The sequence below is a fragment of the Serinus canaria genome, chromosome 3 (genome assembly GCF_022539315.1).
Source record: "Serinus canaria isolate serCan28SL12 chromosome 3, serCan2020, whole genome shotgun sequence".
Taxonomy (NCBI): Eukaryota; Metazoa; Chordata; class Aves; order Passeriformes; family Fringillidae; genus Serinus; species Serinus canaria.
This window is the reverse complement of record NC_066316.1, coordinates 46,256,264-46,281,727: the sequence shown is the minus strand read 5'-3', so window position 1 is coordinate 46,281,727 and position 25,464 is coordinate 46,256,264. Positions and strand designations below refer to the sequence as shown.

At 36.9% G+C, this 25,464-nt stretch overlaps 1 protein-coding gene across 3 annotated transcripts in view; it reads left to right on the top strand.

The window, feature by feature from the left end:
* Positions 1-25,464, top strand: part of RGS7 (regulator of G protein signaling 7) — a 238,913-nt gene that overhangs the window by 197,687 nt on the left and 15,762 nt on the right. For all 3 annotated transcript variants that reach the window (XM_050972431.1, XM_050972432.1, XM_050972430.1), the window contains 7 exons: positions 625-701; positions 841-922; positions 15,347-15,421; positions 16,493-16,591; positions 17,290-17,351; positions 18,764-18,874; positions 19,348-19,473. In XM_050972431.1, the coding sequence (XP_050828388.1) occupies positions 625-701; positions 841-922; positions 15,347-15,421; positions 16,493-16,591; positions 17,290-17,351; positions 18,764-18,874; positions 19,348-19,473 (632 nt within the window). The remainder of the gene's footprint in view (positions 1-624; positions 702-840; positions 923-15,346; positions 15,422-16,492; positions 16,592-17,289; positions 17,352-18,763; positions 18,875-19,347; positions 19,474-25,464) is intronic.

Genomic DNA, 25,464 nt, shown 5'->3' with positions numbered 1-25,464 from the left:
CCATCATCAATGGAAGAAAGAATTTTGCAATGATTTTATAAATCTTCTTCCTGTTCTTATCAGTAGGCTGTAGGATAGATGCATTTCCTGTACAGTGTTGAAGAGCTATAGTCTGCATTTTTAAAAATGAGGATTGCTGTGGAGGTTTGGCTGTACTACCAAAACTGGCAGCCAACACTGTTCAGTGGAAACCATTTGCTTAGATGACTGATGAAGAATCGTCATGTGGATCATCCAGAATGGAGATAACTGCTGCTATCTTTCATTGTTATATATTCTCAAAACAAGAATATTTCTTTGTACTATTTCAAAATTGCTAAGATAGCCCACAGTATATAAAAATGTTTCAGAAATCCCATGTTCTGCTGAAGGATGCATCTACCCTTTTTATCAGAGCTTCAAAACTAAAACAGCTGAGGCATTCAAAAGTATTGCATCTCATTGGGTGGCAAAGACAAACTTTATATCAGATAAGTAAGGTCCATTTACACTGACACAGATATCATGACTTGTATTACATTTTGGTGAGGGGGAGGTGAGGAGGGGAGGGAAAGATAAAGCCAGAACCTTTTAAAGAGTAAATAACTTGCAAGCTAACCCACTAAAATTGTGATGTATTTGCAGGAGAGTTTGGCCAGGCTACAGCGAGCCTTTGCTCGGAAATGGGAGTTTATTTTTATGCAAGCTGAAGCACAAGCAAAGTAAGTTCCTTTGGAGATGAGCAGTTTTCATTTTGCATGATTTTTTTTTTTGGGGGGGGGGGGAGTGGTTTGACACATTTTATGTTTAAAATGACTGTCCTTGCCACTGTTTCTTTTAAATGTCCTATGACATTGACAGGGTGGACAAGAAGAGAGACAAGATAGAGAGGAAGATTCTTGACAGTCAGGAGCGAGCATTTTGGGATGTGCACCGCCCGGTGGTGAGTGCTGGTGGGGCCATGGGGTCTGTGGGCAGGGCTGCTGAAAGGTCACCTTCTCCGGAGCTTTGGGGTAGCCTGGGCACAAGTAAAACAGCAGGAGGGTGAGGGCTTGGGGCTTGCCTCCCTCTTTTAAGGATCTACAGTTTATATGAATCTGATATTGCAGACTTCAGGTGTGTGTGCATCCAGTTCAGGATTTTCAGTGAATAGATGTGTTGTGCCTGGTTTCTTGAATCAGAAGGTACCTGTCTTTGACTATTATCATCTCAAAGGTTCCCTTGGGTATGAGTCACACAACCAAAATTATCAGCATAACTAAAAATACTCTTAAATAAGTCTGACTGTTTTTCTTTTTTAGTCTGCTTTTTTGCTTGCTAAGCCTTTCAACTTCATCCCAGTTATGCTTCCAAGCTATTTTTGAAGTACATAAAGATTAAATATTGGCTTTGAGCTGTGGGAGTCAGTGTCTAAACAAGATTTGTCTGAGTTCTTTGTCAAAGTCTATCTGAAACAAAAGTTTAGAAAAAGAAAGTTTCTTACATACTCAACTATATTTGAATGGTAAAACTGTGAAAAAGAATGTAAATTGTTACAATAATTCCAATTAAACTGGATTTTTTTTTGCTTTACTAGAGAGCAATATTGGTTTCCCTTACCAAGAGTTAAGTTTTCCTTTTCTGTTTATGCATTTTGGTATCATTGCCAGTGAAATCATACATGAACGATATTTTTTGCTCTGACACTGGGGAAAGCTGCTTTTAGTGGGGGAAGTAAAATTAGATGATGACACATGTGGAAGAGTAGAATGCAATGAGAAATTTTAAATAAAAAATAATAAATTGATCATGGTCAGCTTACATTTGTGACTGTGGAAGTGAAGTGGTCACAGAAGAAATGGATTTTTAGGTAGGATTTACAATGTCAGGGGGCGAAAATAACTTGATGTGGAAAATTCCAAGCAGAGGAAATAGATTCAAAAAGACTGGGATATTAATGAACAATCACTGACATCAAACAAGGAAGGAGAACAGAAAGCAATTTTCCATCTGATTGGAGCTACATAGGGAATAAACACAAAGTATCTGTGGACCTGAGACCTGGGAAGGTGAAGAGAGCTCTTATATTTGCTGCAGAAATGGATCTAAATGTTTTGAATCTGAGAATGAGATGTTATTTTCAGGTTTGGAAGAGATGAATTGTTGAAGCTTCAAGAGAGTAAAAGGGACCAGGACAAGAGGAAATTGAATCTGATTAAGAGCTTTGGCTGAACTGTGGGTAAATCTGCCTGGTCCAGCAGATGTTTTTAATCTGGCTGTAAACATACCTAGGAAATATCAGAGGCAAAAGACTGGCTTACAGTCAGCAATGTGGGCTCCTGGCTTTAGAAGATATAAATAGATGAATGGAGGGGTTCATGCTTTGGTTAAACTGCTCCTCTCAAGAGTCAGTGGAATAATATTTTTGAAAACACCATTATGAATATACTGTCACAATAAAATTCAGAAGCTTCTTTTGAAAAGAACAAAAGATAAAACACAAAAAGACTGAAAAGAGGAGTGTGATGCTAGAGCTAGTTACAATTTGTAATGGATTTTCAAGCCTCCAAAAAGCCTCCCAAAAAATTACAGAAATGCTGCTGCAAGTCTGGAGAGCTAAATTTTTTAAACAGTTTTTAAAGGTGATATTTAGATGAGAATCTGTGCACAATGCTTATTTTTATTAAGAGTGTTTCACCTTTTGATAAAACTTCAGAGGCTAGGGGCAGTGACAACATAGGTCAAAATCCACCCAAATGTAATTTTTTTTTTCACTGAAAATGAGTTTTGAGCATCAAATGTTTTATTATTTTTGGTTGCTTGGTTGGTTGAAGGTGAGTAAATAAATATTTTTTCAGGGTTTTCTTGCAGGCATCCTGGTTCTTAATTGCTTTATTGCTATGTTTGTTGCCTACCCAGCTACAGTACTGATACGGGAGATTTACATGAAAAAAATAAACTATGAATATTAAATTTGCATTCTATTTCAACTTTAAGTTGATGAAAGGAGCAGAAGAGGGAAGCAATCCATCATTCCTAAAGGACAGTGCAGCAGTGCACTGCAGGAATGGGAGACATGAGAACAGCTGTATGGCACTGGAGCCAGGAGAATGGCGATGCAGAAAAAGAGGATGATTAGGTATCAGAAATGTCACTGTGACTCATAGGCTTAAAATAAGGGAAGTTAACCAAGGTTGGACATGTGAAGAGGATTTGCCTCAAAAAGCACCACTGTTTCATAGGTCCCAAGTAAAAGGCAAGCCTGTAGGTGATTACAGAAGTTCTAGAAGATTTATGCCACAGTCTGAGGGACAGACTAACTCTTGAAAGTCATTATGACTGTAACTTTGCATTTGCTAGTCCATAATTTTTTCCTGGGTCTTCAGACTGAGATGATGCTTGGAGACAAGCTAGAGAAATTGGATTTGGAGAGGTTTATTCAAATAATCATCTACTGCTCAATTTTCTTCCGAGAGACAGTCAAGAGAACAGCTTTGTTATCTCACTGTTTAGTTTCCATCCCAAGGTTTATTTAATTGATGTTTCCCTCTGGGAGTGTTTTGGTTTGGGGTTTTTTTTTTGAGGGGGTGGGGGGAAAGTGGGGGTTGTTATGTGTATTTCAGGGTATGTATGTGGGAGTGCAATCTTGGTCGTTTCTGTAAATCCCAATTTCTGCTTTATGTAAAAAGATCTTAGCTCGCAGTTGAAAAGAGTATGGCTGAGCTTCAGCTGTAGATAACTGCAGCCTGCAGAGACATTCCCAAACCATATTTAACCTTACTAGTTCTGATACCAGCCATAGAAAAACCATGGAAATTTGTGTCAGGGAGAGCTGCATAAACTCCCTCACAATCCTGAGCAGCAGGCCTAAGAGGAAGTCCATGCTGTTATTTCCAGGGTAGAGCCAGTATCTGGCATAGGTCTGAGATTAGTATTATTCACATGTAGTCATGCATTTCTCTTGTTGATGGCAGAGTAAACATATCTTGAAGATCTCTCTCTTCTTTTCACCTGCCTAGAAAGTGTATTATTTTCATAATTTTGGAACTTCTGTTGATAACAGACTGTGGAAATAAGCAAAAATTGGTTAGGAGGATTAATGTGTTAGAAACAATAACAAATCAGGCTAAATTGGGGAAGTGAGTTACTTCCAGAAGAAAGAAATTGAGAAGCTGCTTTTGCTCAAAAAGAAATGTCATGCTCCTTATTAAAGTCTTTGAAAGAGAACTTGTTTCATCTTTCTTGAATTATTATCTCCTCTTAAACTCCATAATCTTACACTTGTTAAAAAGGGACAAACAGGTACTAAAGCAGCAAATCCTTAAAACATTCTCGAACCCACACAAAATACAGTCAGAGCAAAGTAGCTGTGGCTCGCTCTAAAATTAACTCTTTTAGGTAACAAGCAAGACAGCTGATGTCTTGCTGCTACAAATTATTCACTTTTCTTCCTGAGTTATACATTCATAGAATAATATGGCAATAATGAAAAAGTCCTTTTTGGATACTTGCTGAGATTCACATTAATTCAGAAGACAGTGGGAGAAGTATCCTTTTCTTTGAAAGTCACCTGTATACTTTGTAACTGAAAAAATGTGAAAAAGCATTTCATTTTCTCCAATGCCTCTCTGACCTGTGCCATCAGTCTGTGTTGTTGTGTTACAGTCACATTTAGTAGGTTTCTGTGCAGTTGGTTTTAAAATGAAGATGGGAAATACGCAACAGATGTGCTAGAAATCTGCATTGCCATGTGTCCCTCTCCAGAGTTTAAACACTGGCTGTGGTTTAGTCATAGTGTGATTTGATAAAGCATGAGCATGAGTCAAAGTGTGAGCCAGTTCCTTTATTCTGCCATTTATAGCTTGGTTAAACCCAGTCCACAGGACTTCTATTCCCATTGCTGTTCCTGGTTTGCTGGATTATGGTGATTAGTTTGTTTCTCTGGGGAAAAATGGATATAAAATATTGAGAAGGGTCAGACTTAATGACCTTCAAGGTCTATTCTAACCTAGATGATTCTATGACTTTATGAAAAACAACAACAGTATTTGTGTGATTAAATACAGGACAGAGAAGTATCTGGGGTGAGTATGTCTGGATTTAGGTGTTCCTTGCCATTGCTTCCTAGCACCAAACTAGGAAAACAGTGTTCTTCAAATATTTTATACTTTGTCACATATCCCACACCTTTTGCTACTCTCTCTCTCTCTCTTTATCGAACTCTACATCCATTAATTTAACTTTCTCTGTTTTTTTTCTTTTGTGGGGTTTTTTGGTGGGTTTTTTTGTTTTGTTTTGGTTTGGGTTTTTTTTTGTTGGATTTTAAGTGATCTGAACATGACCCTTGATACCTGAGCTGACAGGTAACATTACCAGAAGCTGAGGGCCAGGCAGTGGTTTCTTTTGTATTTTAACAATTATTTCATCTTGTCCTTCAAGATCAGCCTCAGAGAGTTGTCAAAACAGTGAGTTTACCTTGTATAAGATGGTGCATGCCTGCATTTCACTCAGTGCAGGACCTTTCTGGGCCAGTCACTTGTTTAGCCAGAGAACACTCAACTCTGCTTTTTCATATTTTCAGAAAATTTATAAATGTCTTCAGAAAGCAAATGTGAATCATGCCTTCCACCTCTCTAGTGATATATATACATATAATTTTCATGTCTTCCTTTGCACCTGTTTGACCATATATCCTTGCAAGGGAGTTACCTCTACAGGAGACAGGGAATGCAGCCAGACCAGGAATTGTCATTCTCAGATAATTGCCCTACTTGTAATGAAACAAAGCCCTGTGCAATGCTTTAATTTCAAAAATGGTTATAATGTTTATGATCCATACTTGCATGTAGTTGAGGCACATATTTATTAGCCCTCTAGCTGGCCTGCTAACTAAAATCTTTGTAGAAGATTTTGTACTCACATTATTTAGCATTTTTAATTAGTCTAATACTTGAGTAAAGGTGGGGCAGATGGGGAAAAAACCCCAAGTTTCTTGCAAGAGTTCAACAAAACGAATTGTTGGAAGTTAAAATTGAGAGGTAGCAAGCTGTGAAATAGTTAATTGATGAGATGATGGAAGGACACCAAGAAAAATGATATGACAATATGGTTTTGAGTAATATCCAGTTCTGTGTGAAACTAGGAAGGTAACCTGATGAAGTAAGTAAAAGGAAATTTTTTATAAGTGCAATGTTTATACACTGATCTTTGTATCTGTGGGAATTAAATTTTCTGCTTTAATCCAAAGCATTTTGTCAAAGATCTTCTTATAAGTCAAAAGGCATATAATCAATTTCTAAATGTCACCTATATTTGCCATCATCTTTTTTCAGAGATGTATTAGACTTTTTTGTGGCCACTTTTTTTCAAAAAAAAAAAAAATGATTCACTTTTTTTCAAGTGAATAACCTAAATTTCTTCTGTATGGAATCTGTAAAACAGCAGTTTCCTGCCTTTTTGGGTAAAAAATAAAAATGAGAAAGTAATAATGAATCTAAGTATGTAGCAAAGGGGCAAGAAAATGGAAAAATTTAATGAGTTTCCTTGTGCAATAGTGTCACAAGTGCTGGAATCTGCACACACACAAAAATAGTTTTAATTCAGCCTTAAGTAAAATTGCTGCTACTGAAACACCATTTGGATAAATACCATGGATCTAATTGCTGTGCAACATTTCTGGTTCTGAAAACCAGTCACTACAAATCTGCAATGGTATACCATAAATTAAAACCAATTAGAAATTAAATCAACTGGCAAAATTAATTAAGCATAGAACTTCAATGCAGGAGTATTTTCTTGGGTACAGCTTCTTTTTTAACTTCACATAACTTGTCTCGAGAATTAAATCTTAACATCCTTTTCTTCTGCATTTTGCATAATGTGTAATTCTGTGACACACAGACTACTAATGTTTTTTTTAAAAAAGATCAAATCTTGTTCCCTTTAAAGTAAAAGCTCAGCTTTCAACAGCACCTGTCCTTAAACAGCCAAGTATGTGAGAACATGAGGGTAGCTGTCATGGTTCAAGATATTCCATCTCCTATGGATACATTTTATGGTTTCATTAATTAGTTTTACATTCCTTGAAAATTTCCCTGTGTCTCTCTCCTGTTTCAAGCAGGCCTTTCCTTTGCACAGCCAGTGGGATTCCTTGTGGGTCTGATACTACTCAGGGAAAAGATCTGAACTCTAGTTTGAGAAGACAAATAAGCATAAAGTGGGAATTGGTGCAGTGTAGGTTTCTTTATTTTAGAAAGATGCTGAAAATCTTTGAAATTTTAAAGTCTATGCAAAGTGAGACTTCACATCTCTTAGTTTGAAAATCATCTGAGTTTTACCTTGCTGCAAACATAATTAAAGTTTGATCAAACTGATCGATCAAATGTCTCTTCTTAATCTGATGGTGTTTGAACCTCATTTATCTTGTCCAAATAGGAGAAACAGCTCATAGTTGAACTTTTATCCATTAATTGCACACCTTTCTGTGTTTTGATTAGGTCTGTTGCAGAACAACAGTGGAACTACTGTTATTTTGGTAGCAGTCAGTGATCTCCAAATCAATCCTTGCATAAAGGATATATTGATTTTACTAGTTGGTCCAATGGCTAGATCCTGTCCTCTACAGTATGTTTAACTTATGCATAAATGCAAAAATTAATTATTTCTCCATCAGTATATTTCTAGTGTATGACACAATAAGGTTTATTGCTCATTCCTTTTAGTTTAACAAATAAGTCTGTAACTTTTATTATTTATCTCTGTTCTTTAATGAGTCAAAATGAAATTAGCTATTGAAGACAACTATTGAGCATTTAAATTCATTCTATGCTCTCTGCATAATTCTCTACTAAAACCTTCAGTGTAAGAGAACACTTAATCCTAGAAAAAGGTTTATTCATTCTTATGAATTAAGACAGTCCCTTCTTTTGAAGGAAGAAGTTCAATAAGATTTTACATTGAACATTCTGTGGCCTGAAATAGCAGTCCACTAAATGAATAAGAAAAAATGAAAAGCTTTTGTTTACTTCATTAAAAGCCAGTAGGTTTTACATTATTATCAGCTGATAGCTGGTTTTAGCAGTTAAGCTGTGTACAATTAATTTGTTTCCATTATCATACTTGACTGTAAATCACTAATTTCAGGCGTATTTGCAGCATATTGACAGATGTATTGCATGTTTTAAAAATAGCTTTGTATTAAGAAATATAAACAAACTTGAGGTTATTCCATGCAAGTCCAGTTCCAAGTTGTATTCACTTCAGTGTCACACTGAATCTATACATTGCAGCTATTTACCCTATCCTGGGTTCCAAAAAAGATAGTATTTGTAAGCATAACACATACATAATGAAAGGACTACAGCTATTGAAAATTTCTAATGAATCAGTAGGACAAGCAGGTTCTAATAACTTTGCCCTGATTTTCTGGCAAACTTATGAGGTGTCTAGAAATAAAATATGAATCATGCTTGTTCAGAATCTATACTTGAGAACAATCTTGGGATTTGCTTCCTAAAAATTGTGTTTCATAGGGGATAATTGAAAGATATAGCTGTACTTCTGGGACAGGTAATTTCTAACAGGCATGAATCTGTAGGAAAAGCTAGTAACATCATAGCTAATTTGAGAAGTTTGGTCTGGAGTTGAAGAGAGGTGAAGTCTTGATAGGAGCTCTTTCCAAAGTAGTCATCCAACTTACATACTTATAACAATTTACATTTGTGGTTACCATGGCTGATGGACTGTATTCCAAATATTAATCTCTGTGTTTCTTCTCTTTAGAACTATGATGCAAGTGGGAGCTCCAGAAAAGCACTGTGATTTAACAGCAGGTGTTGGAAATCCAGTCACACTGCTTGTGTGTCAGTCACACAACTGAATCAAAAGGGCAAGTTTCCAGAGAGATAGTTGTGCTAAAATTAATTGTGCAGAAGCTTGGACTGTGGTATTAATACAAGTAGCATATAATAAGATAATTTCATATTTTACTCTACTATATGTGTGTATGAAATTCTAAATACTATAACATTATATAATACAATCATTAAGTAGGTAGAGCCATCCAATTTAGTTTAGAGTGTGTAGTTATGGGATTATGCTACATAATGAAAAAAAAAATCACTGCCTGTGTCACAATACTTAAACTCAGAATAATATTTTCCCTCTTTCTTCAGACATCTGCTGATTTACTGGGATCTTGTTACTAGAGGTGCTTTCAAGTCCAGGTGCTCACACACTCGATTTCTCAGAGTTATTTTCACAGAACTGCTGAACCAAATGGAAATAGTAATTAAAACATACACTTTTAGGGAGGACCATAAAATTCATGAGTGTTTCAGATTAGGTACACCCAGCTGATTGCAAATTAAGCCCATGATTAGGTTCTGCAGTTTTAAGTCACAGTATCTTTTTCTAACCAAAAGGATTTTTCCTGTAGCCCAGTCCCTGTGATCAATGGTTTGTCTTTGCTGCCTTGGGTGCTATAAGAGGGACTGGTGAGATCTCTCCTGGCAGCACTATCAGTGCATATTCCTATGGATTTGCAGGTTCTGGAGGATATGGCTCCTGGGTTTATTTTTTTCATCACTTAGTTGAGGTTCATTGATTTCTAATTATAAAGTGAGCTACATTTAAAAAAAAGTGCACTTTCTGAAATTTTTATCTGAATTTGAAATTTTGCTGTCCTTTGACTGGGCCTTAAGAGAACAGCCATTTTTCCAAATCCTGTAAAAAGACCTGACCACTTCTACTCAGTATGTTTGGAATGTTCCTCTGAGACTTTCTATTGCCCCAGCAAAATTTTTAATAGTGCAGCTGGAAAAGCTTCTTTCTTTGTTGACCCTGAAGTGTGTAAAATGAGGCAAAATCCCAGAATACAGTGATAATAATTACCTAAACCTCAGTTTTTCCTTGTAAGCCTCAGTGGGTTCTTCACACTCTAATAACTTCCATCTCAGTGAAATGAAAAATTGGTGCAGTGCAGGAGAATGCAGCCTGTGTTTTTCTTTATGAGAGCCTCAGTTTTAGCCATTACTGACAACTTACTCAATATAGGGTTTTAATGTCTCCTTTGATGCTAGACTATATATAAGAAAAAAAGTCTTTCCCACATTACCAGAGTCAAAATGGGTATTTTTCCAGCTAGTAACTCACTATTTTTTCCAGCTGAATGTCTCTATTTTTTCCCCCCATTCTTTATTTTGTAATCTTCCATTTCTTTTTTATAATCTTCTCCCCTTGATATTTAACTATGCACTGTTCAGATAGTTGCACAAGTAAACTGGAATAGAAAACCTACAAATAAAAATGAACTCTGCCGTTTTGCTTATCACTCACTGCCTAATTAGCTCCTTTTCTCTACTTTAGAAAGTGAGATGAATAGTTACTGTTGAGAGTCAGAAGACTCCTAGAAAAATGACAGGAATAGCAGCAATGACAGAAATAGCAGAATAGATCGTTGCAGAATCCAACTCTAACATTTGGCACTCAGAAAATTTCAAATTTTAAGCTTACTCTTGTGTGATAATCTTCTATTTCACATAATGTAAAAGAAAGATTTAAATCTCTTTATTCTCTTTATGTTTGTGTGTCTTTTATCTTTTCCAGTGAGAGAGACAATCTGTCATGTTTGTACCCAGGTCCTTAATTTAAATTTAAAGTCTTTTAAATTCTGAAAGACTGGAGATCTTAAAATTTAGTACTTTGCAATTACACTTAACAAGTTAACCCATGCCTGCAAAACAAATAAAAATATCTATTTCACAGTATATTCACACTAAAATGCAATGAAAGTGTGTAAGGTATGTGAATCAATCTACCTAAATATTTACTGCTTTAATGAACTCTGAATTTATGGGTGTGCATATTGAAATGAGGTAATTATTTTAAATAGCACCTATATATTTTTAGCTGAAGAGACTGTGAAATTACATTTCCTTAAATCAAGCTGAGGTTTGTTTGTATGGGTTGAGACTGCAGCACAGGCTGCTGCAGGGCAGGGGCAGCAGTAAGGAAGCAAATACTAGTCATGTTTCCACTCTGCTGTTGTGGGCTGGGGAAGGCAGAGAGATGAATTTCACACCGATGTGAATACTTGATTGGAGTGTTCTGTAAAGTGGATTCTTTGAATTTCACTCCCTGCAGCTCGTGAAGAGTAGGATGCACTACAGAAGTGTAGGCTGAGAGGGACCTCTGGAGGTCTTCTAGTTCAACTTCCTGGTCAAACCAGTGCTGACTTCTAAGGTGAATAAGATTGTCCAGGCACTTGGGTTAAACAAGCTTTGAAAATCACTAAGGATGGACATTCCACAGCCTCTCTTAATTTTATTGTGAAGTATATTTCTTTACAGCTGACTGGAAATTCCTTTACTGCAATTTCACGTTACTGTCTCCTGTCCTTCCAGAGTGCACCTTTGGAAAAATCTCTCGCTCTCTAAGCCCCCCATGGGCACAAAAGGCAGCAGTTAGCTCTCCCCTCTTGCAAGCATAAAAAGGGATTTTCCTGCACTGGATTTTCCCATTTGAAATATATTTCTTGTGTTGTTTTTAGGGCTCAAAAGTGGTCTTGGTGTTCCAGAAGTTTCCTTTTAGCCTGCTGGCTAAGCTGTGGCTCATGCAGCTGGGTATGTGGTTTGTCTGCATTGCTGCAAAGAGATACTGCTGACTCATGTTCAGTTTCTCCTTCAGATCATTTCCTACAGAGCAGCAACCCAGACAGACAGTTCCCAGCCTATCAGAATGCACGAGCTTATTCCCTCCCACATACAGGGGTATATTTGTCTCAGATACACGAAAACTTCTGGTTATTTTGGCTTAAGTAGATTCGCAGTTCAATTGCCGTCTTCTTTGTGAAAGATAAAAGATAAAAAAGACATCAAAACTTCAGCTGACCTAATTACAAATATTAATTTACTCTCTATTGAGCATTCTGCACTTTCTGAAATTACATCAGGGCAAAGAGATTTTTATACAAAAAAGGCATTAGGAGCTGTTGATTTGGGCTATATGGCCAGGCAATAAAAAGGGTACTTGGAGTGTGCAACTTTGTACAGCAAGCAGATTATAAATACTCCATACCCTGCACTGCTTGGATAGAAATGTACCATGGCTCAGGCATTCCATATTCTGTAAATAATTAATTCTTCCAAAGAGTTGTTACAGGTTTCCTAAAATTAATACATTGTAGCACTATTATAAGGGCTTAAATAATATATTCGCTGTTGCCACAGTTATCAGGGATAGAACATTAATATCAAGTGGATTTTTTTTTAGCTCAGCATCCTTTCAGATGGTAGCTTCAAATACTGGTGATAGCCAGATGTAAGTTCTGGTTCCTCCTCTGCTTACAGACAAGGCTTCTTCCTTCTTTTGTGTTTCTTAGCAGGAGCCTGGTGTGCATCCTCTTAGACAGCATCAGTAGAAAGTGCTGCTGCTTGGGATTCATACTAACCTTGTTATCCAATAATTGAAGAAGGGATTGAAATTTCTCTATATGTGGGGTTTTTTTATATTATTTATCTGGATCCATTTATATCAACAGTGAATTTATCACACCTGCACTGACCTGCCCTTTGATTAATACAAGGGCATTTGTACTTTGAGATAAGTACATGCTAATAGATGGATGAAAAAAACTTAGTGAATGTATGACAGATTTTCACCCAGATATTTAAAAATTGATGAGGACCAGATTCTGCCCTGGTTATGATCTTGCTGTATGATAATTTCAGGAGGGTCACAAGGCTATCCTCTGTGCATGTTAGGAGGGAAATTGTTTTCACACAGAGCATTACTCCTGGAAGAAATAAGCACTCTATTTACACATATAGAAGACTTCTCAAGTCTTCCAGGAAATCCGTTTGAAAACTATTTACAGTATTAGTATGCAAATTATATACCACACACTAAATGGGATTCTTGCAGCAGAACACTCTGACAGGCATCTCACTGTTTGAACTATGGTAGTACAGTTAAAAAAACAACACAAGAAGAAAACACAGCTGGATATAATTGTATTCAAATACATACTTATTATGTTAATGAGGGCATACAAATAAAATTAAATGTTGTCCAGCAAAGGTTTTCCCACAAAGGCTGAGTTATTAGCAAAATGTTCACATAGTGCAACTTTTTGTGTTTATTTCAATTGAAAAGATGTTTGATATTTATTCCTAAATATTTACAGATGAAATTTGGTGGCATCAGAAAAACAATAAACCTGTCTCGTATCAAGTATAATTTAATAAGTATACTTCAGCTGGGAAGAAAACTTAAATTGTGTCCCAAACTACATTAGATACTTCCAATCATAATTTCAATAAAATGATGAGAATGCTGTTTTATGGAGGTAGTGATACATTCCCTAAGCTCCTATCGTTACCCCTATTGTCAGAGTAGCTGATACACCCTTTAGCCACATCCCCTTCTTCCCTGATACTTCCTTGCCTCTGCCTTCCTGGGGCTGCTCTCCTGCCAGCTTCTCTTCAGTCCCACCTTGGTGCAGCTTCTCCCCCCCCAGCCTCTCCTGCCTGAGCAACTTCACTTCAGTGTGAGAGGTTTGAAGCAGCCAGGTGTCAGTAAGCATCCACTAAGTGCTGTAGAAGGTCAGCACCAGGTCGGGCCTCTTCGCAACCAGCAAAAGTGTTGCCCTTGTTTTGTCTCTAAACGTCTCCCAGAAGTTCTTGTCCCCCTTGCATCAATCTGCACAATTCTGGCATGGAAGTTACCCAGGCAAGTTGCAAGATCTGTCCATACCAATTTGCTTCTGATGGGCTAGAAATCTTTAGAAATAAGAGGCTTCAGATGAGGTTTATGCCTTTTTTCCCCCCCTCTCCATTTTTAGGACATACTTAAAAGCATAACTTCAAAGCATGCTTAAAAGCATAAAAAACCAGAACTGAAAACTGAACAAATAACAGTTTGTGCCTTATGTAAGTGTGTCTGCTATTCAAATTGTTACATTCAAAGGCTATAGATGTTGTTAAAGCCCCTGCCTTCTTCACTGCCAGCTGCTGCTGTAATCCTAAAGTAGATGCACTTGGATTTTTAAACTTTATATCTCAGTATACTGCCCTGGGAAATTGCCTTCTGCTTTTAAATTGACCATCATGCAGAACTTTGTATTTTTCAACCTGTCTTCTTCTTTGAGATTTGCAAGTTATTTCTGAGTTCAAAACTTCCCATTTTTGTTCAGAAGCACAAAAGATACTGTCCCAATTCTAGAGTGTCAGGTGCAGTCTTAAGAATATTGTCTATTTTTATCATTAGCAATGAGGAGCTGTTTCTACTTCAAATGTTATATGATCAAATGCACACTAATTTATCACTTTACAATAGAAACTTATTTATTTATTAACTTAAAAAAAAAAACCCAAAACATACGGGATTAAAAAAAAATCAATCTGTCGTTTAGAAAATTCTCCAGAGGCAAACTAACATTGCTCTGTTTAATGAAAGCTATTTTTTTCTCAGCTATATAAGATTTTCTTAGCCTATACAAGAAATTTTTTTAATTTTGTCTTATTAAACTTAAAGTCACATCAAGCATTGTCCATTTTGATAAGAAGACAGAGGTGGTATCATTAGAGCAATAATAAATCCAGCTTGGCTGTTGGGCAAGAAAATTCAATATCTTGCTACTTCCATTAAAAATACCCCAACCTACTTTCACTACAAGTCTGTTCTCACTAGAGAGCAAATTTTGTAGTTTCCACTCAGTGTCAAGTGTAATCCCTCCAAAATCAATAGATAAAACTCACCTGAAAGCAAAACACTTTTTTAAAATTTGTTTCCAGCAATGGGTAAAAAACAGATTGACACATAGATTTTGTACTTAGAGGGAAGTGTCAAAAGAATATGAATTAGGAGAAACCACAGTGCTTGTGTGCTTTGGGAGGCCACAGAGTTGTGAGAATGAACCACTGAAGCCCAAATCTGATGTGTTGAGAGTAATTTTATTTAGGCTGTCAGTCTTCTGGTTAGGCTGCAGAAGCATTTTTTGTTGTTTGGGTTAGGTTTTATCTCTTTCTTTTCTGAAGGAAAAAACCCTTATTTTTTTTTTTCATTTTGTTTTAAAACATGATCCTCTTTAAAAATTGACCCAAAACCCCAAACCCAAAAGCTCCTAAAGTGAACCTGAGGTTCACAATCCTGTTTATTTTGTCTCATTAGGTCAACCATGCTCCTTAGAGGGATAGCTAGAATGTAATGAACGGCTTCCTTGGCAAAACCAAAGCAGAAACTGACTGGTTTCCATTATCTTGGCAATTTATTTTATTTCAATTTCATGGCATGGAATCTATTTTTCAGTCTTGCACACTGAAGAGGAGTAGCTCAGAGAAGTTCCACCACAGATTTAGCCTTTTGCTTTCCTTTCTCTTTCTTTTAATAGCCTGGCTGTGTAAACACTACTGAAGTGGATATAAAAAAATCTTCAAGAATGAGAAATCCACATAAAACAAGAAAGGTAAGTATGGTTACTATATCAAAAGCAGAAGGTGGAGGAAATTTATAGAATGAATTTCCATAATTTCTCAAAGCACTTTTTTCTTACAGCTGCAAGGAGAAAATGCATGAAATGTATGTTAATATTTCATAAGCTCTTAGTTGAATTAGTATTAACAAATTTGCTAATGCTAAGTGAATGCTAGAATGATAAGATTTTAGAGAAATACAAAGAGATTTTGAAGTCAAAATTCATTTTTGCATGCTTTATTCATGTTCAGTATATTGAATAAAGCACATTAAAATGTTTCTGTCAGTAGTTAAGGAAAAAAAATTAAAAATTAAGCATAAACTCTAACAGCAGTTCTTGTCCTGATCTTCATGAAAAGGGTGTCTCAGTATTACAACTATGCCCAAAATGGATGACTGGAAATGATGGAAGAAATTAGCTCTATCTGAATTAGGTTGTAATTAGAGTGTAACTTCTCTAGGGATGTGCAGATGGGTTGGCTCAACACTTTTAAATCCTTTGCACCATAACCGTGTAGATTGGCTCCCACTCTGAAGTACTTCCTTTAAGGTGCATTTGCATGTTGACCCATAGGAAGGTATGTTTCAAAAAGGAAAGTGGATTTAGACAAAGTTTAGCTTGGCTTCTTTATGGTAGTGAAAGGTCCAGATTGGTGCAATTTGCCAGTAATTGCAGTTTTACCAGTACTTTACAGTAATTGCAATTTTGGAAGTCATCCAAGCAATCTGTGAGTTAGTGTACCTCTCAGGATACTCCACCTACCAGTCATCTCCACTCACTTAACAGCATCTCTCAGTGTCATTCCCCACATTTAGTATGATGCTAATATAGAGACCTAACAAAAGTAGGTCCTTGGTTGTGGCTTTATGGAGCTGTGGGAGTTTGGGAGTCTTTATTTTACACTCTAGTGCAGAAGCATGATTTTATCTGAGTGCATGGGTTATTGCAGTTTCTTCAGGTAAAGATGATCTTGGCTAACTTCTAGAGCACAGTGCAGTGTGGGTGTGTGTAGAAAGCATTGTCTGAAAGCAACCATCCTTGTTCCATTTTTTTTTTGCATAGTCTGTCTATGGCTTACAAAATGACATTCGAAGTCACAGCCCTACGCACACGCCAGTGCCAGAGACTAAGCCACCCACAGAAGATGAACTACACCAAGAGGTTTGGAACATAACTACAAAAATGTACTTTTAAAAGAAATTTTTAGGAAATAACTTTTTAGGTACAAACCCAAAAATTATTGTAACTGGGAAGTTATTCAAAACACCTGTTGCAAACATTTAAGAAACCTTTTCCTAGTCTCAAGGTATATGGATTTAGGCATGTAACTTCATCAAAACTAATGAGACAAAACCTGAATTTTTTGTACCATGCATAAAGGCAGTGGGAAGTAGGCCAGTGAGTGGTTTCATTGTATAGCAAAGCCCATTAACCCCTTCAGCTGCAGACAGCTTGCTCTTCTTTCAACACTGATTTCAGGTTTGCATACTCACCACTCATTGAATGCATGTATAGGTTCTCTCACTTATCTGCTGTTAAAACTTTGTTATTCTTTCCTGAGATGTTAGTGTCTGGAGAAGTATTAGTTCTCCTTAAAAATCTAGAAAAAGGCTAACTGGATTTCTTTAGGGAAAATGTTATATTGGGCACATTTTAGTCTCTGTATGATCTTTTCTTTTTAATGGAAACTTCCATTTATTTTAGAGCTATATTGGTGAAATGTTGTTTTAATTCAGATATATTTCTCTTCTGTGCCCTAGGATAAATTAATGTTCAATTACAGCTCTAATAAAAAAAGTTATAGAAATATAGTCAAGCAATAAATTACTCATAAAACTCTTTGCCTTCCTTTCTTGCAGATTAAGCACTGGCAAATGCAATTAGACAGGCATAGATTAAAAATGTCAAAAGTTGCAGAGAGGTATGTATATTTTCACATTTTCTATTTTTTCAATTTGACTGATAACTATTGGGAAAAATGTCAGTGTGAAATAGCTTCAGAAAGCTGTTCACAGCAAATATCTGTTCAAAGAGAGTCATGAGAGCTCAGATGTCACAGAAATAACTGATGAGAGTTTAAATGGAGAAGTATGAAGTTCTTTTAGTGATAAAAATATTCCAGATATTCCATGATATATTTCTGATAAACCTGAGTCACTGAAAGAGCCTCTGACCAAGTGATTATAAGTTTCACCTTTCATTGGCAGGGAGGCTAAATGGCAATAGGTCTGGGGTTATTGTTTTGATATTTCAAAAGGTCAGTCACTGATGAAGCAAGGGAACTGGCTGGTGTGGACCTCAGTCAGTGCTTGAACAAAGTGAGTTTGGGCTCAGTTTGGGTCAAGGATGTAACAGTAGTAGGAATCTATCTCCAAATAACACCAAAATTTGTCAGAAAGGGGCTAGAAAGCAAATAAAACAAAGAGCCCAGCACTGCAGAAAATTGAGCTGCATGGGGCTTAGTAAAGGAAATAAGGCCAAATACAAATTGCTCTTCATCTTTTCTGCATATATGTCTACTCATTTATGTGTATGTGTGTATATGCAAATCCAAATAAATATTTATTTATAAAGAGAGCAGGCTGAGAATTTTTTGTTTGGTGAACAGTAAAAAGTACACTAAATAGAATAGGAATTGAAAAGAAAGAATAGTTGTCCTCACTTGTCAATAATTTTACAAGAATTACGAGGCCAAAGGAAACAGCAAGCTTAAATAAGGACAATGGGAGATGTAAATTACCAGAATATGAGCACAGTTTTTAGTGTGCACGACTGATTTTAGTGTGTGCAGACCAATTCCTGAATATTAAAAAAAATTGTGAAAAATTTGATTTATTTTTTCTGGGAATGATGTATTTTGATTAGGAAATAATAAAAAAAATATATTTAAGAGAAAATAAAAGGAGTACTAGCAGCTGTAGGGCCAATAAATATAACCTGTGTGGCATGCAGTGTTTTAGAACAGATTTTAAGGAAAACTGTTGATTAAAACCACGGGGATATAAAACATGTTCCTTTATGAAAACAAATGTGCATGGAAGAGATTGTATGATTTAATTTATTAGTGCCTAAAGGAACCTAAAAAGGAGCTATGTGGAAGTGTTAGGGAAGCTTATTTTATTTCCACTCTTGGTAGGCCTTAGCCACCCCTCCTCCTTCAATGGTCCACTTCCAAACATTTGCCTGAGCAAACCTATTTCCCCCTGAGCTTGTAGCTGCCTTCTGAGTGTGTGCATGCAGTTGCCATGGCTTGGTTGATGCAAGGTAGCTTGTTAGCTCATCAGGTTTCTTCCCCTCCTGACATGACAATGTTTGATGCTTTTGTTTTCCTAGTCTATTAGCTTATACAGAGCAGTATTTGGAATATGATCCTTTTCTTGTGCCCCCTGATCCCTCAAACCCTTGGATATCAGATGACACCACTTTCTGGGAACTGGAGGCAAGGTATGTAATTTTATTTCTTCTTTGGAAGTAAGGGAGTATAACAGGCTTTTCTGGAGATGTGAAGATTTCAGACAGAGATACTGCAGGAAAATACCGAGGCAGAAGGGCAATGCAGTACTCTTTTGGTCTTTCCAGTTTCACAGTTTTGTAAGATGGGATGTGCTATATATTAGTAAATCTGTGTGAAATGTTACAGTAACCAGTTTCCAGGCTTCTAGTATGGTGAAAAAAAAAAAAAGGAGACAGCTTTTAAAATCTGATAACATTCCTAGGGGGAAATCTTTTTTTTTCTATGTATTACCTTCTTCCTAAGTACTAACGGTCTGTTTGCTCATTGCTGAACATTGCACAGATGTGAACACCCTAAAAAGTGAGAAAACCATGGATCTTTAGGACTTAGTCTAAATTATGACCACATTGTTAGAATACTGAAGTATTGGTCACTTTGGGTTCTGTTGTTTTTAATTCTGTAGCAAAGAGCCTGGACAGCAGAGGGTGAAACGATGGGGATTTGGCATGGATGAAGCTTTGAAAGACCCTGTGGGAAGAGAGCAGTTTCTGAAATTCTTGGAGTCAGAATTCAGTTCAGAAAATTTAAGGTAAATGAGAGTTTATTTTTTAATAGCTTGTAAGTTATATTGGATTATTGCTTTGTAGTTGTCTTTTCCTGATACTTTTCATTTTTTGACCCCTTCAGAAGTTTTCCTCACCTTTCTGAATTAATTCATCCAGATTGCTACTCACTTTCATGTACAGGCTGAAGGAAATATTCCTGTAGTTAACAGAGACTCACGTGAAGCATATTTTTCTATTCATATTCAACTTTTGGTCAAACTACTCATATAAGAACTTTTCTCTAAGCTTGTCTTTTAAACATCTATAAAATGGATTCATTCAAAGCCTGTTCAAGATAATTTATTTAGTCAAACATTATGAGAAAAGTAAAATGAAAACTAAAAAGTTTAAAAATAAATAAAGGATCTAAGAGTAAAATTCATCAACTTTCATCAGGCTGATTGGTTTCTGGAGATCATTTTGAATATCTCCACCAATATTCCAGTATTTGTGCATCTGACACAGCTGAAGTAGGGTGACATCTAGCTCTCAAATTCCTCACTAATTGTAAAATGGAAAGTGTTCTTAGTGTCTGCAGCATAGATGGTATGTTTTTAAAAGTGTGCTTACAGAATTACTTTTAAGTCCCATTTCAGGAAGAATTATTTCAGAGAGATTAACAGCCTTTCTATAGACAGAAAAATTAAGCTGAGCATAGTACAAAAATATAGGCAACATGTTTCTATCTTAATTCCTCCTTCTTGTCAGATGTCATCTGTATCACTTTCCATTCACCAATAACATAAGAAGTATAAAATCCTATTTGCATTTATATTCTAGACTTCAGAATATTCCTAACCTACTTTTTTCCTATGCCAGTTCTTACTCTGAAGTGGTGCAGCATAGCCATTCATACCAAAATTATGCTTTTGTAGCATCTTACAAGAGGCATTTAGTATTTATGATATTGATTTATAAATGCTGGGTAATTGCACAGATCTCCTTGTTGTTAATTTAAATTTGTCAGCAGAATAATTGGAGTTGGAGTCCTCTAAGTTGCTGACCATGCTCGTATTCAAACATTAACTTTGCATCACAAATATAGCCTGACCTGTATGTTGATGACTTTATTTGTCACAAACACAGATTTTTCTTATTAAAAACTCCAACTGGTCAAATTAATTTCTAAAAAATCAGAATAATACCAAGAAAAGGAAAGGTAATTTTTTCTTTTTAAATTATTGTTTAAAGAGCATCCTGGTAATTTGTTATGCAGAGCAGCTGTTCAAACATGAACCTATTGAGCCCAGTGTGTGCTTCAGTTTGTGTTGCTTTTCTGTGATTAATTTGTCTCTTTGCCAACTAGACTGTTACCCACATAATCCCTAACTCTTTCCTCTAATCCTATTTGCAACACTAAATACAGGCAAACTGCAAGTAACTGATCTAGAAAAATTCCCTTGAGAAATTTCTTCGGGGATGATTCCTTGACATGCTGTCTACTCTTCTGTCTCTTCCTCTAAATTCTTAAATTGGCATTATAAAATACAATGTCTGAGAAACAGTGAATATAATGTTAAAGGCCAGGCAGGGGATAAATTTGCTCTGAGGAGGTGCTTTCTGTGATAATTAACTGAAGGGAAACTGTCTCAGAAGCTCAGAATTATGTTTGTAAATGCCCAAGCTGTAGGTAAATCAGCCCATTAGGTTCACATAGTAAATTTGGGTTAGAAGACATGAATTTGTAAAGCTTGTTATGTGTGTCTGTCAAAATGTTTTAGATGTCAATAACAGAAGTTAAAAGCTTGATGATTTCAAGCATTACCACTAAATAAACCTTAGAAGGCAACAACCACTTTCATTGCTCACCTTTTAACTCCATCATGATAATTTGGGGGTTTTAGTGGTATTTTTTTAAATATTATTTTGACAGCCACCTTAAGAAAAATAATTGTGTCCAACCACATATTCCCACTGCAACAAATTCAACTCAAATCAGTTGCTGGTTCTTGTACTTTTACAGATCTAATCATGATAAAATTTACAACACTGCTGAGCCTATAGTTGGATGGCAGCTGGGATTCTGCTTTTGAGCTTTCCTGCTGAGTACACAGGATACAGCAGGGACTGCAGGCATGACACGAGTTTCAGCATGGATTTGGTGTCTTCTGCCTGATTTTGTGAAACAAATACCAAAACCATGAAATGATAAGTCTACCAGATACACCATTTCTATTCAAGTGTAATGATATTACTTAGCAAGAAGTCCCAGCATGACTGTTACATTAACTTCGATTGAGAGTGCCTGAGGTATCTGAGAATATCATTCTTGGTGGATGCAGATCCTGTCCTAAAGGGTCAGTATCCCTGCCTTGGGATACAGATCCTGTCCTAAAGGGTCAGTATCCCTGCCTTGGGATACAGATCCTGTCCTAAAGATCACAGCAAGGATGAAGGACCTTGAGCCGTGATTTCATACTAAGAATTGTGCAGTGATCAGGAATATAACCAGGTTTTCCCTTCTTACTTTGTATGTCTCTTCTTTTTTCTTTGCCTGTAAATGGGGCTTAATAGTATTTCACTCTCTGAAGGAGTGTTGCAAAGCCTAGCAGAGGAATAAAACTGCATGAGCAGTTCTGTCTGTGCAGTAACATCATTACAGTGTGACTGCAGTTTGCAGGTTGGATTCTGCACTCACCTGATGCAGGGGATGACTTGTGATCTCTTGTTACCATGCACATTTTTTGGAAGAATTACTTTGTGCTGCTCAATACACAGAACAATTAGCTAAAGTAACATATGATTTGGATAATAGATTTATGAAATTCCCGATGCCTATTACAAAAATTGTGACCATTGTTTAAAATTTTAAAATTCACAAGACTCAAGTTTGAGCGTGATCCTGTACTATTGAGCTTAGTCACAAGTTTTCCAAGTACTAAAAAAAGTACTTTTTAAAGAAAGTGAGTTTATGAAATCAAGCTTACTGCAGCATGGCACCTGGAGACCTAATGTCTTTAATTTCTGTAGGAAATTGTATTCCTCTTCTTGTCCTTCCTTTGTCTGTAGTGCAGCAGAATTCTTTGGAAAATTGGTATTTGTATGCTGACTATAGGTTTGCTCCCAGCTAGTTATTTTGTAGCAACTGCAGCCTGCAAAGATTAAATCGTTTTAGACCTGCCAACCTGAAAGCCTCTCCAAACCTTTGTGCAGTGAGTGTGATCTCCAAAGCAGCCCTAAGACTGCAAAACCTCCTAAGTTAGTGAAGGGAGAGTGGTGACAGGTTAGGTTCCATGATACACAGAAGGAAAAGCCACTGGACCCCTTGCCCCTTCCTTTGATGCTCATTTCTTAGGTCTGTAATATGTGACTAGTAGGGAAAAGGAACTTTACATTCTTGTTATCCAGAAATAATAAGAAAGAGACTGAGAAGTTTGATAGATTTGGATGTCTTCCCTCAATAATTTTTGTCTAACCATCCCCCTGCAAGCTGACATTTTATGAGGTGTTTATCCCTTACAGTGGTGATTATGAGGCCCTGTTGTGGGTGCTAATAACTTGACTGAAATTTAATCCTCAGAGCTGAAATTGCCTGTGAGTTATTCCTCATTCAGACTCAAGCTTAAATGCCAACTGCCAGCAATGTTGGCATTTCTGCAGAGTAGATGGGAAAGAGCTAGTTGCAGGATTTAATGAGTTTCTCTGTCATATTCTTGAAATCCTTCAGTTCTACTATGCCTTGAAGCTTGAAGTTGTAGTGGGCAGGAAGGTGGACTCTAGAAATCAGAGAGCAAAGTTCCCTGCCCCTGGAAAAATATTAAGTGATTTTATTCATAGAGTTTTTTTAGGTTTTTGTTTGCTTTTTCTGAAAATGCTGAAAGGTCTAGCCTCTTACTTGTTCTGTCACATGCACTGAGTGCAAAGCTCACATAATTCCCACTCCAGTGTTTCCACACTGACTATACCTCACGTGTTTCACAGAGAAGCACTGCAGCCTTTCTCCCACTCGTTCTTCCTGGGGGCTAAATTTAACTGATTAACTTGGTCTGGAATCTGGCTGCACCTGCCTTTAGGTCACTTAATGGGACAGAAGCTTTAGGTCACTTAATGGGACAATAGCACATGTTGCAGCTGTGCTATTTATCAATGAGGCCACTGTGGCTTTGAAAGTAATCCAGCTGGAGGACATAATCCCCAGATATCTTCCAACATGTGTTTTAGCAGTCCTGGATGTACTACTACTGTACACCACACTCTCTCTCTCTGCTGTGTGTCTGCTGTGTGACCCAGCAGGGGCAGCCCAAATGCTGGGGTGGAAGACAGCAGGGAGGTTTACCCTCAGCTCCCCAAGTCTCTGTTCAAACAGTGCTGAACATCTGCTAGAAAGGGTCTCCATGGCAAAAGCAAACCTCGACCAACAGGAAATGCAGTTTCATCCAAGGGCAGCCAGACTGAGTTTTAGTTCCTTACACAAAGTCTTCTGTGTATATCATTGCCCAAAAATTGCAATTCCCCTTCTCCCCCTGCTGCCCTTGCACATAGTGATGTTGCAGACTCTGTGTTTTTGTCACAGGAGTCTTCCCTTGTTCTGGTCACAGCTCACGGGGCAGAGAGCTGTAAAACAGGACAGGGAGCTCTTTTGGTTTGAGGCCCTGAGCTGAGGTCTTGCCGACTCCATTTCAAATTCATCTGTGCTGTTGGTTGCCATGGGATATTTGAAAAAGTTTTTTTTGAAAATGCAAGAGGGAGCAGCCTTATTTTTGTCATTTCTTTACTTTGAATATTTGAATTCAACTCTCTGTGGGAGGAGGGCAGGCATCTTTTCTTAAAAGATAAGTAGATTAAAATCTTAAAATGTGTGTTGGCTGTGAAATAAGCACCCTAGACATAACACAGAAATAATAATTCTTCCCACTTTTAGAGAGATTTCTATATTTAGAGTTTCACATTTTTAGTTGAATCTTTGAATGCTATTGTTAGAAGGGGAAAATTAAATTAATCTGTCAAAGAACTGGTGTTCAGCCTGCAAGAATGGGTCCAGACAACCTCCCTATTCTATGCTGCAAGCATAGAAGTTAAATTTATTGAATTTTATCTCCCATCTATTTCCCCATAATTGAGTATAACCTACTATATGAAAACAGTTTACTTGCAAAAGAGAATAGCATCCTAAGGCATGTTTGCAGTGACTTCCAGAGTTACTGGCAGTGATACAATGGAACAAAAAAGGAAGTGACATCTCTGAGCTAGATCTGCAGGATGTCTGCAGGGAGACAGAAAATGTGTGTTTACAAAGAGCATCCTTCCCTTTCATTTTTGTGTTCCTTACCTGACTTGGAGACTCATGAGCAATCAGTCAATCCCAGAAGATGCTCTTGAAGGGGTTAGCACTGCAGGATATGTGCTTTTAAATGCAAATATCTAAAGCAGCTTAAGGAAACAAAGTAGGTTGCCCAAATTTGAGAGAGTGAACTGAATTAGAGTGTGAGCTTTGCAGTTTTTAAACTTGAGTTATCAGGCATTCCTGCATTACCATCAGATTCTCAGGATATATCCCCAGGCTCTGTGCAGAATTATGTCCAATTGACACTGTAGTTCATATATAAAAGAGATGCTACCCAGAAGTTTTGAAACTGGAGTTCTATTGGCACAGATCCCCTTTGTGACCTTGGAGAAACCACTGTACATTCTTAATATATTTGCAAAACTGGGATAATATTGTTTCTCTGTCTCTTGGAGAATCTTAGAGGAGAAAATTGTACTTATGTACTATTGGAATTGAAGGTTGTAGAAATACCTAAAATAGTCTTGGTAGCATGAATCTAACCCTGCTGGCTTGTGGAAAATAAACACAGGCTCCTTCCATCTGTGCTACAAAGAAATTTCAGACGACAACTATGAAGGAATAATTGCTAGAGGAAGTGAAGGATGTCTTATAGCAAGAGTACTATAGGTTTGCTATGCTTTACTATCCTCTCTTAAGTTTTTTTGCAATAATTAAATTAGAATTTGGTTGGGGGTGGTGTCATTTTGCT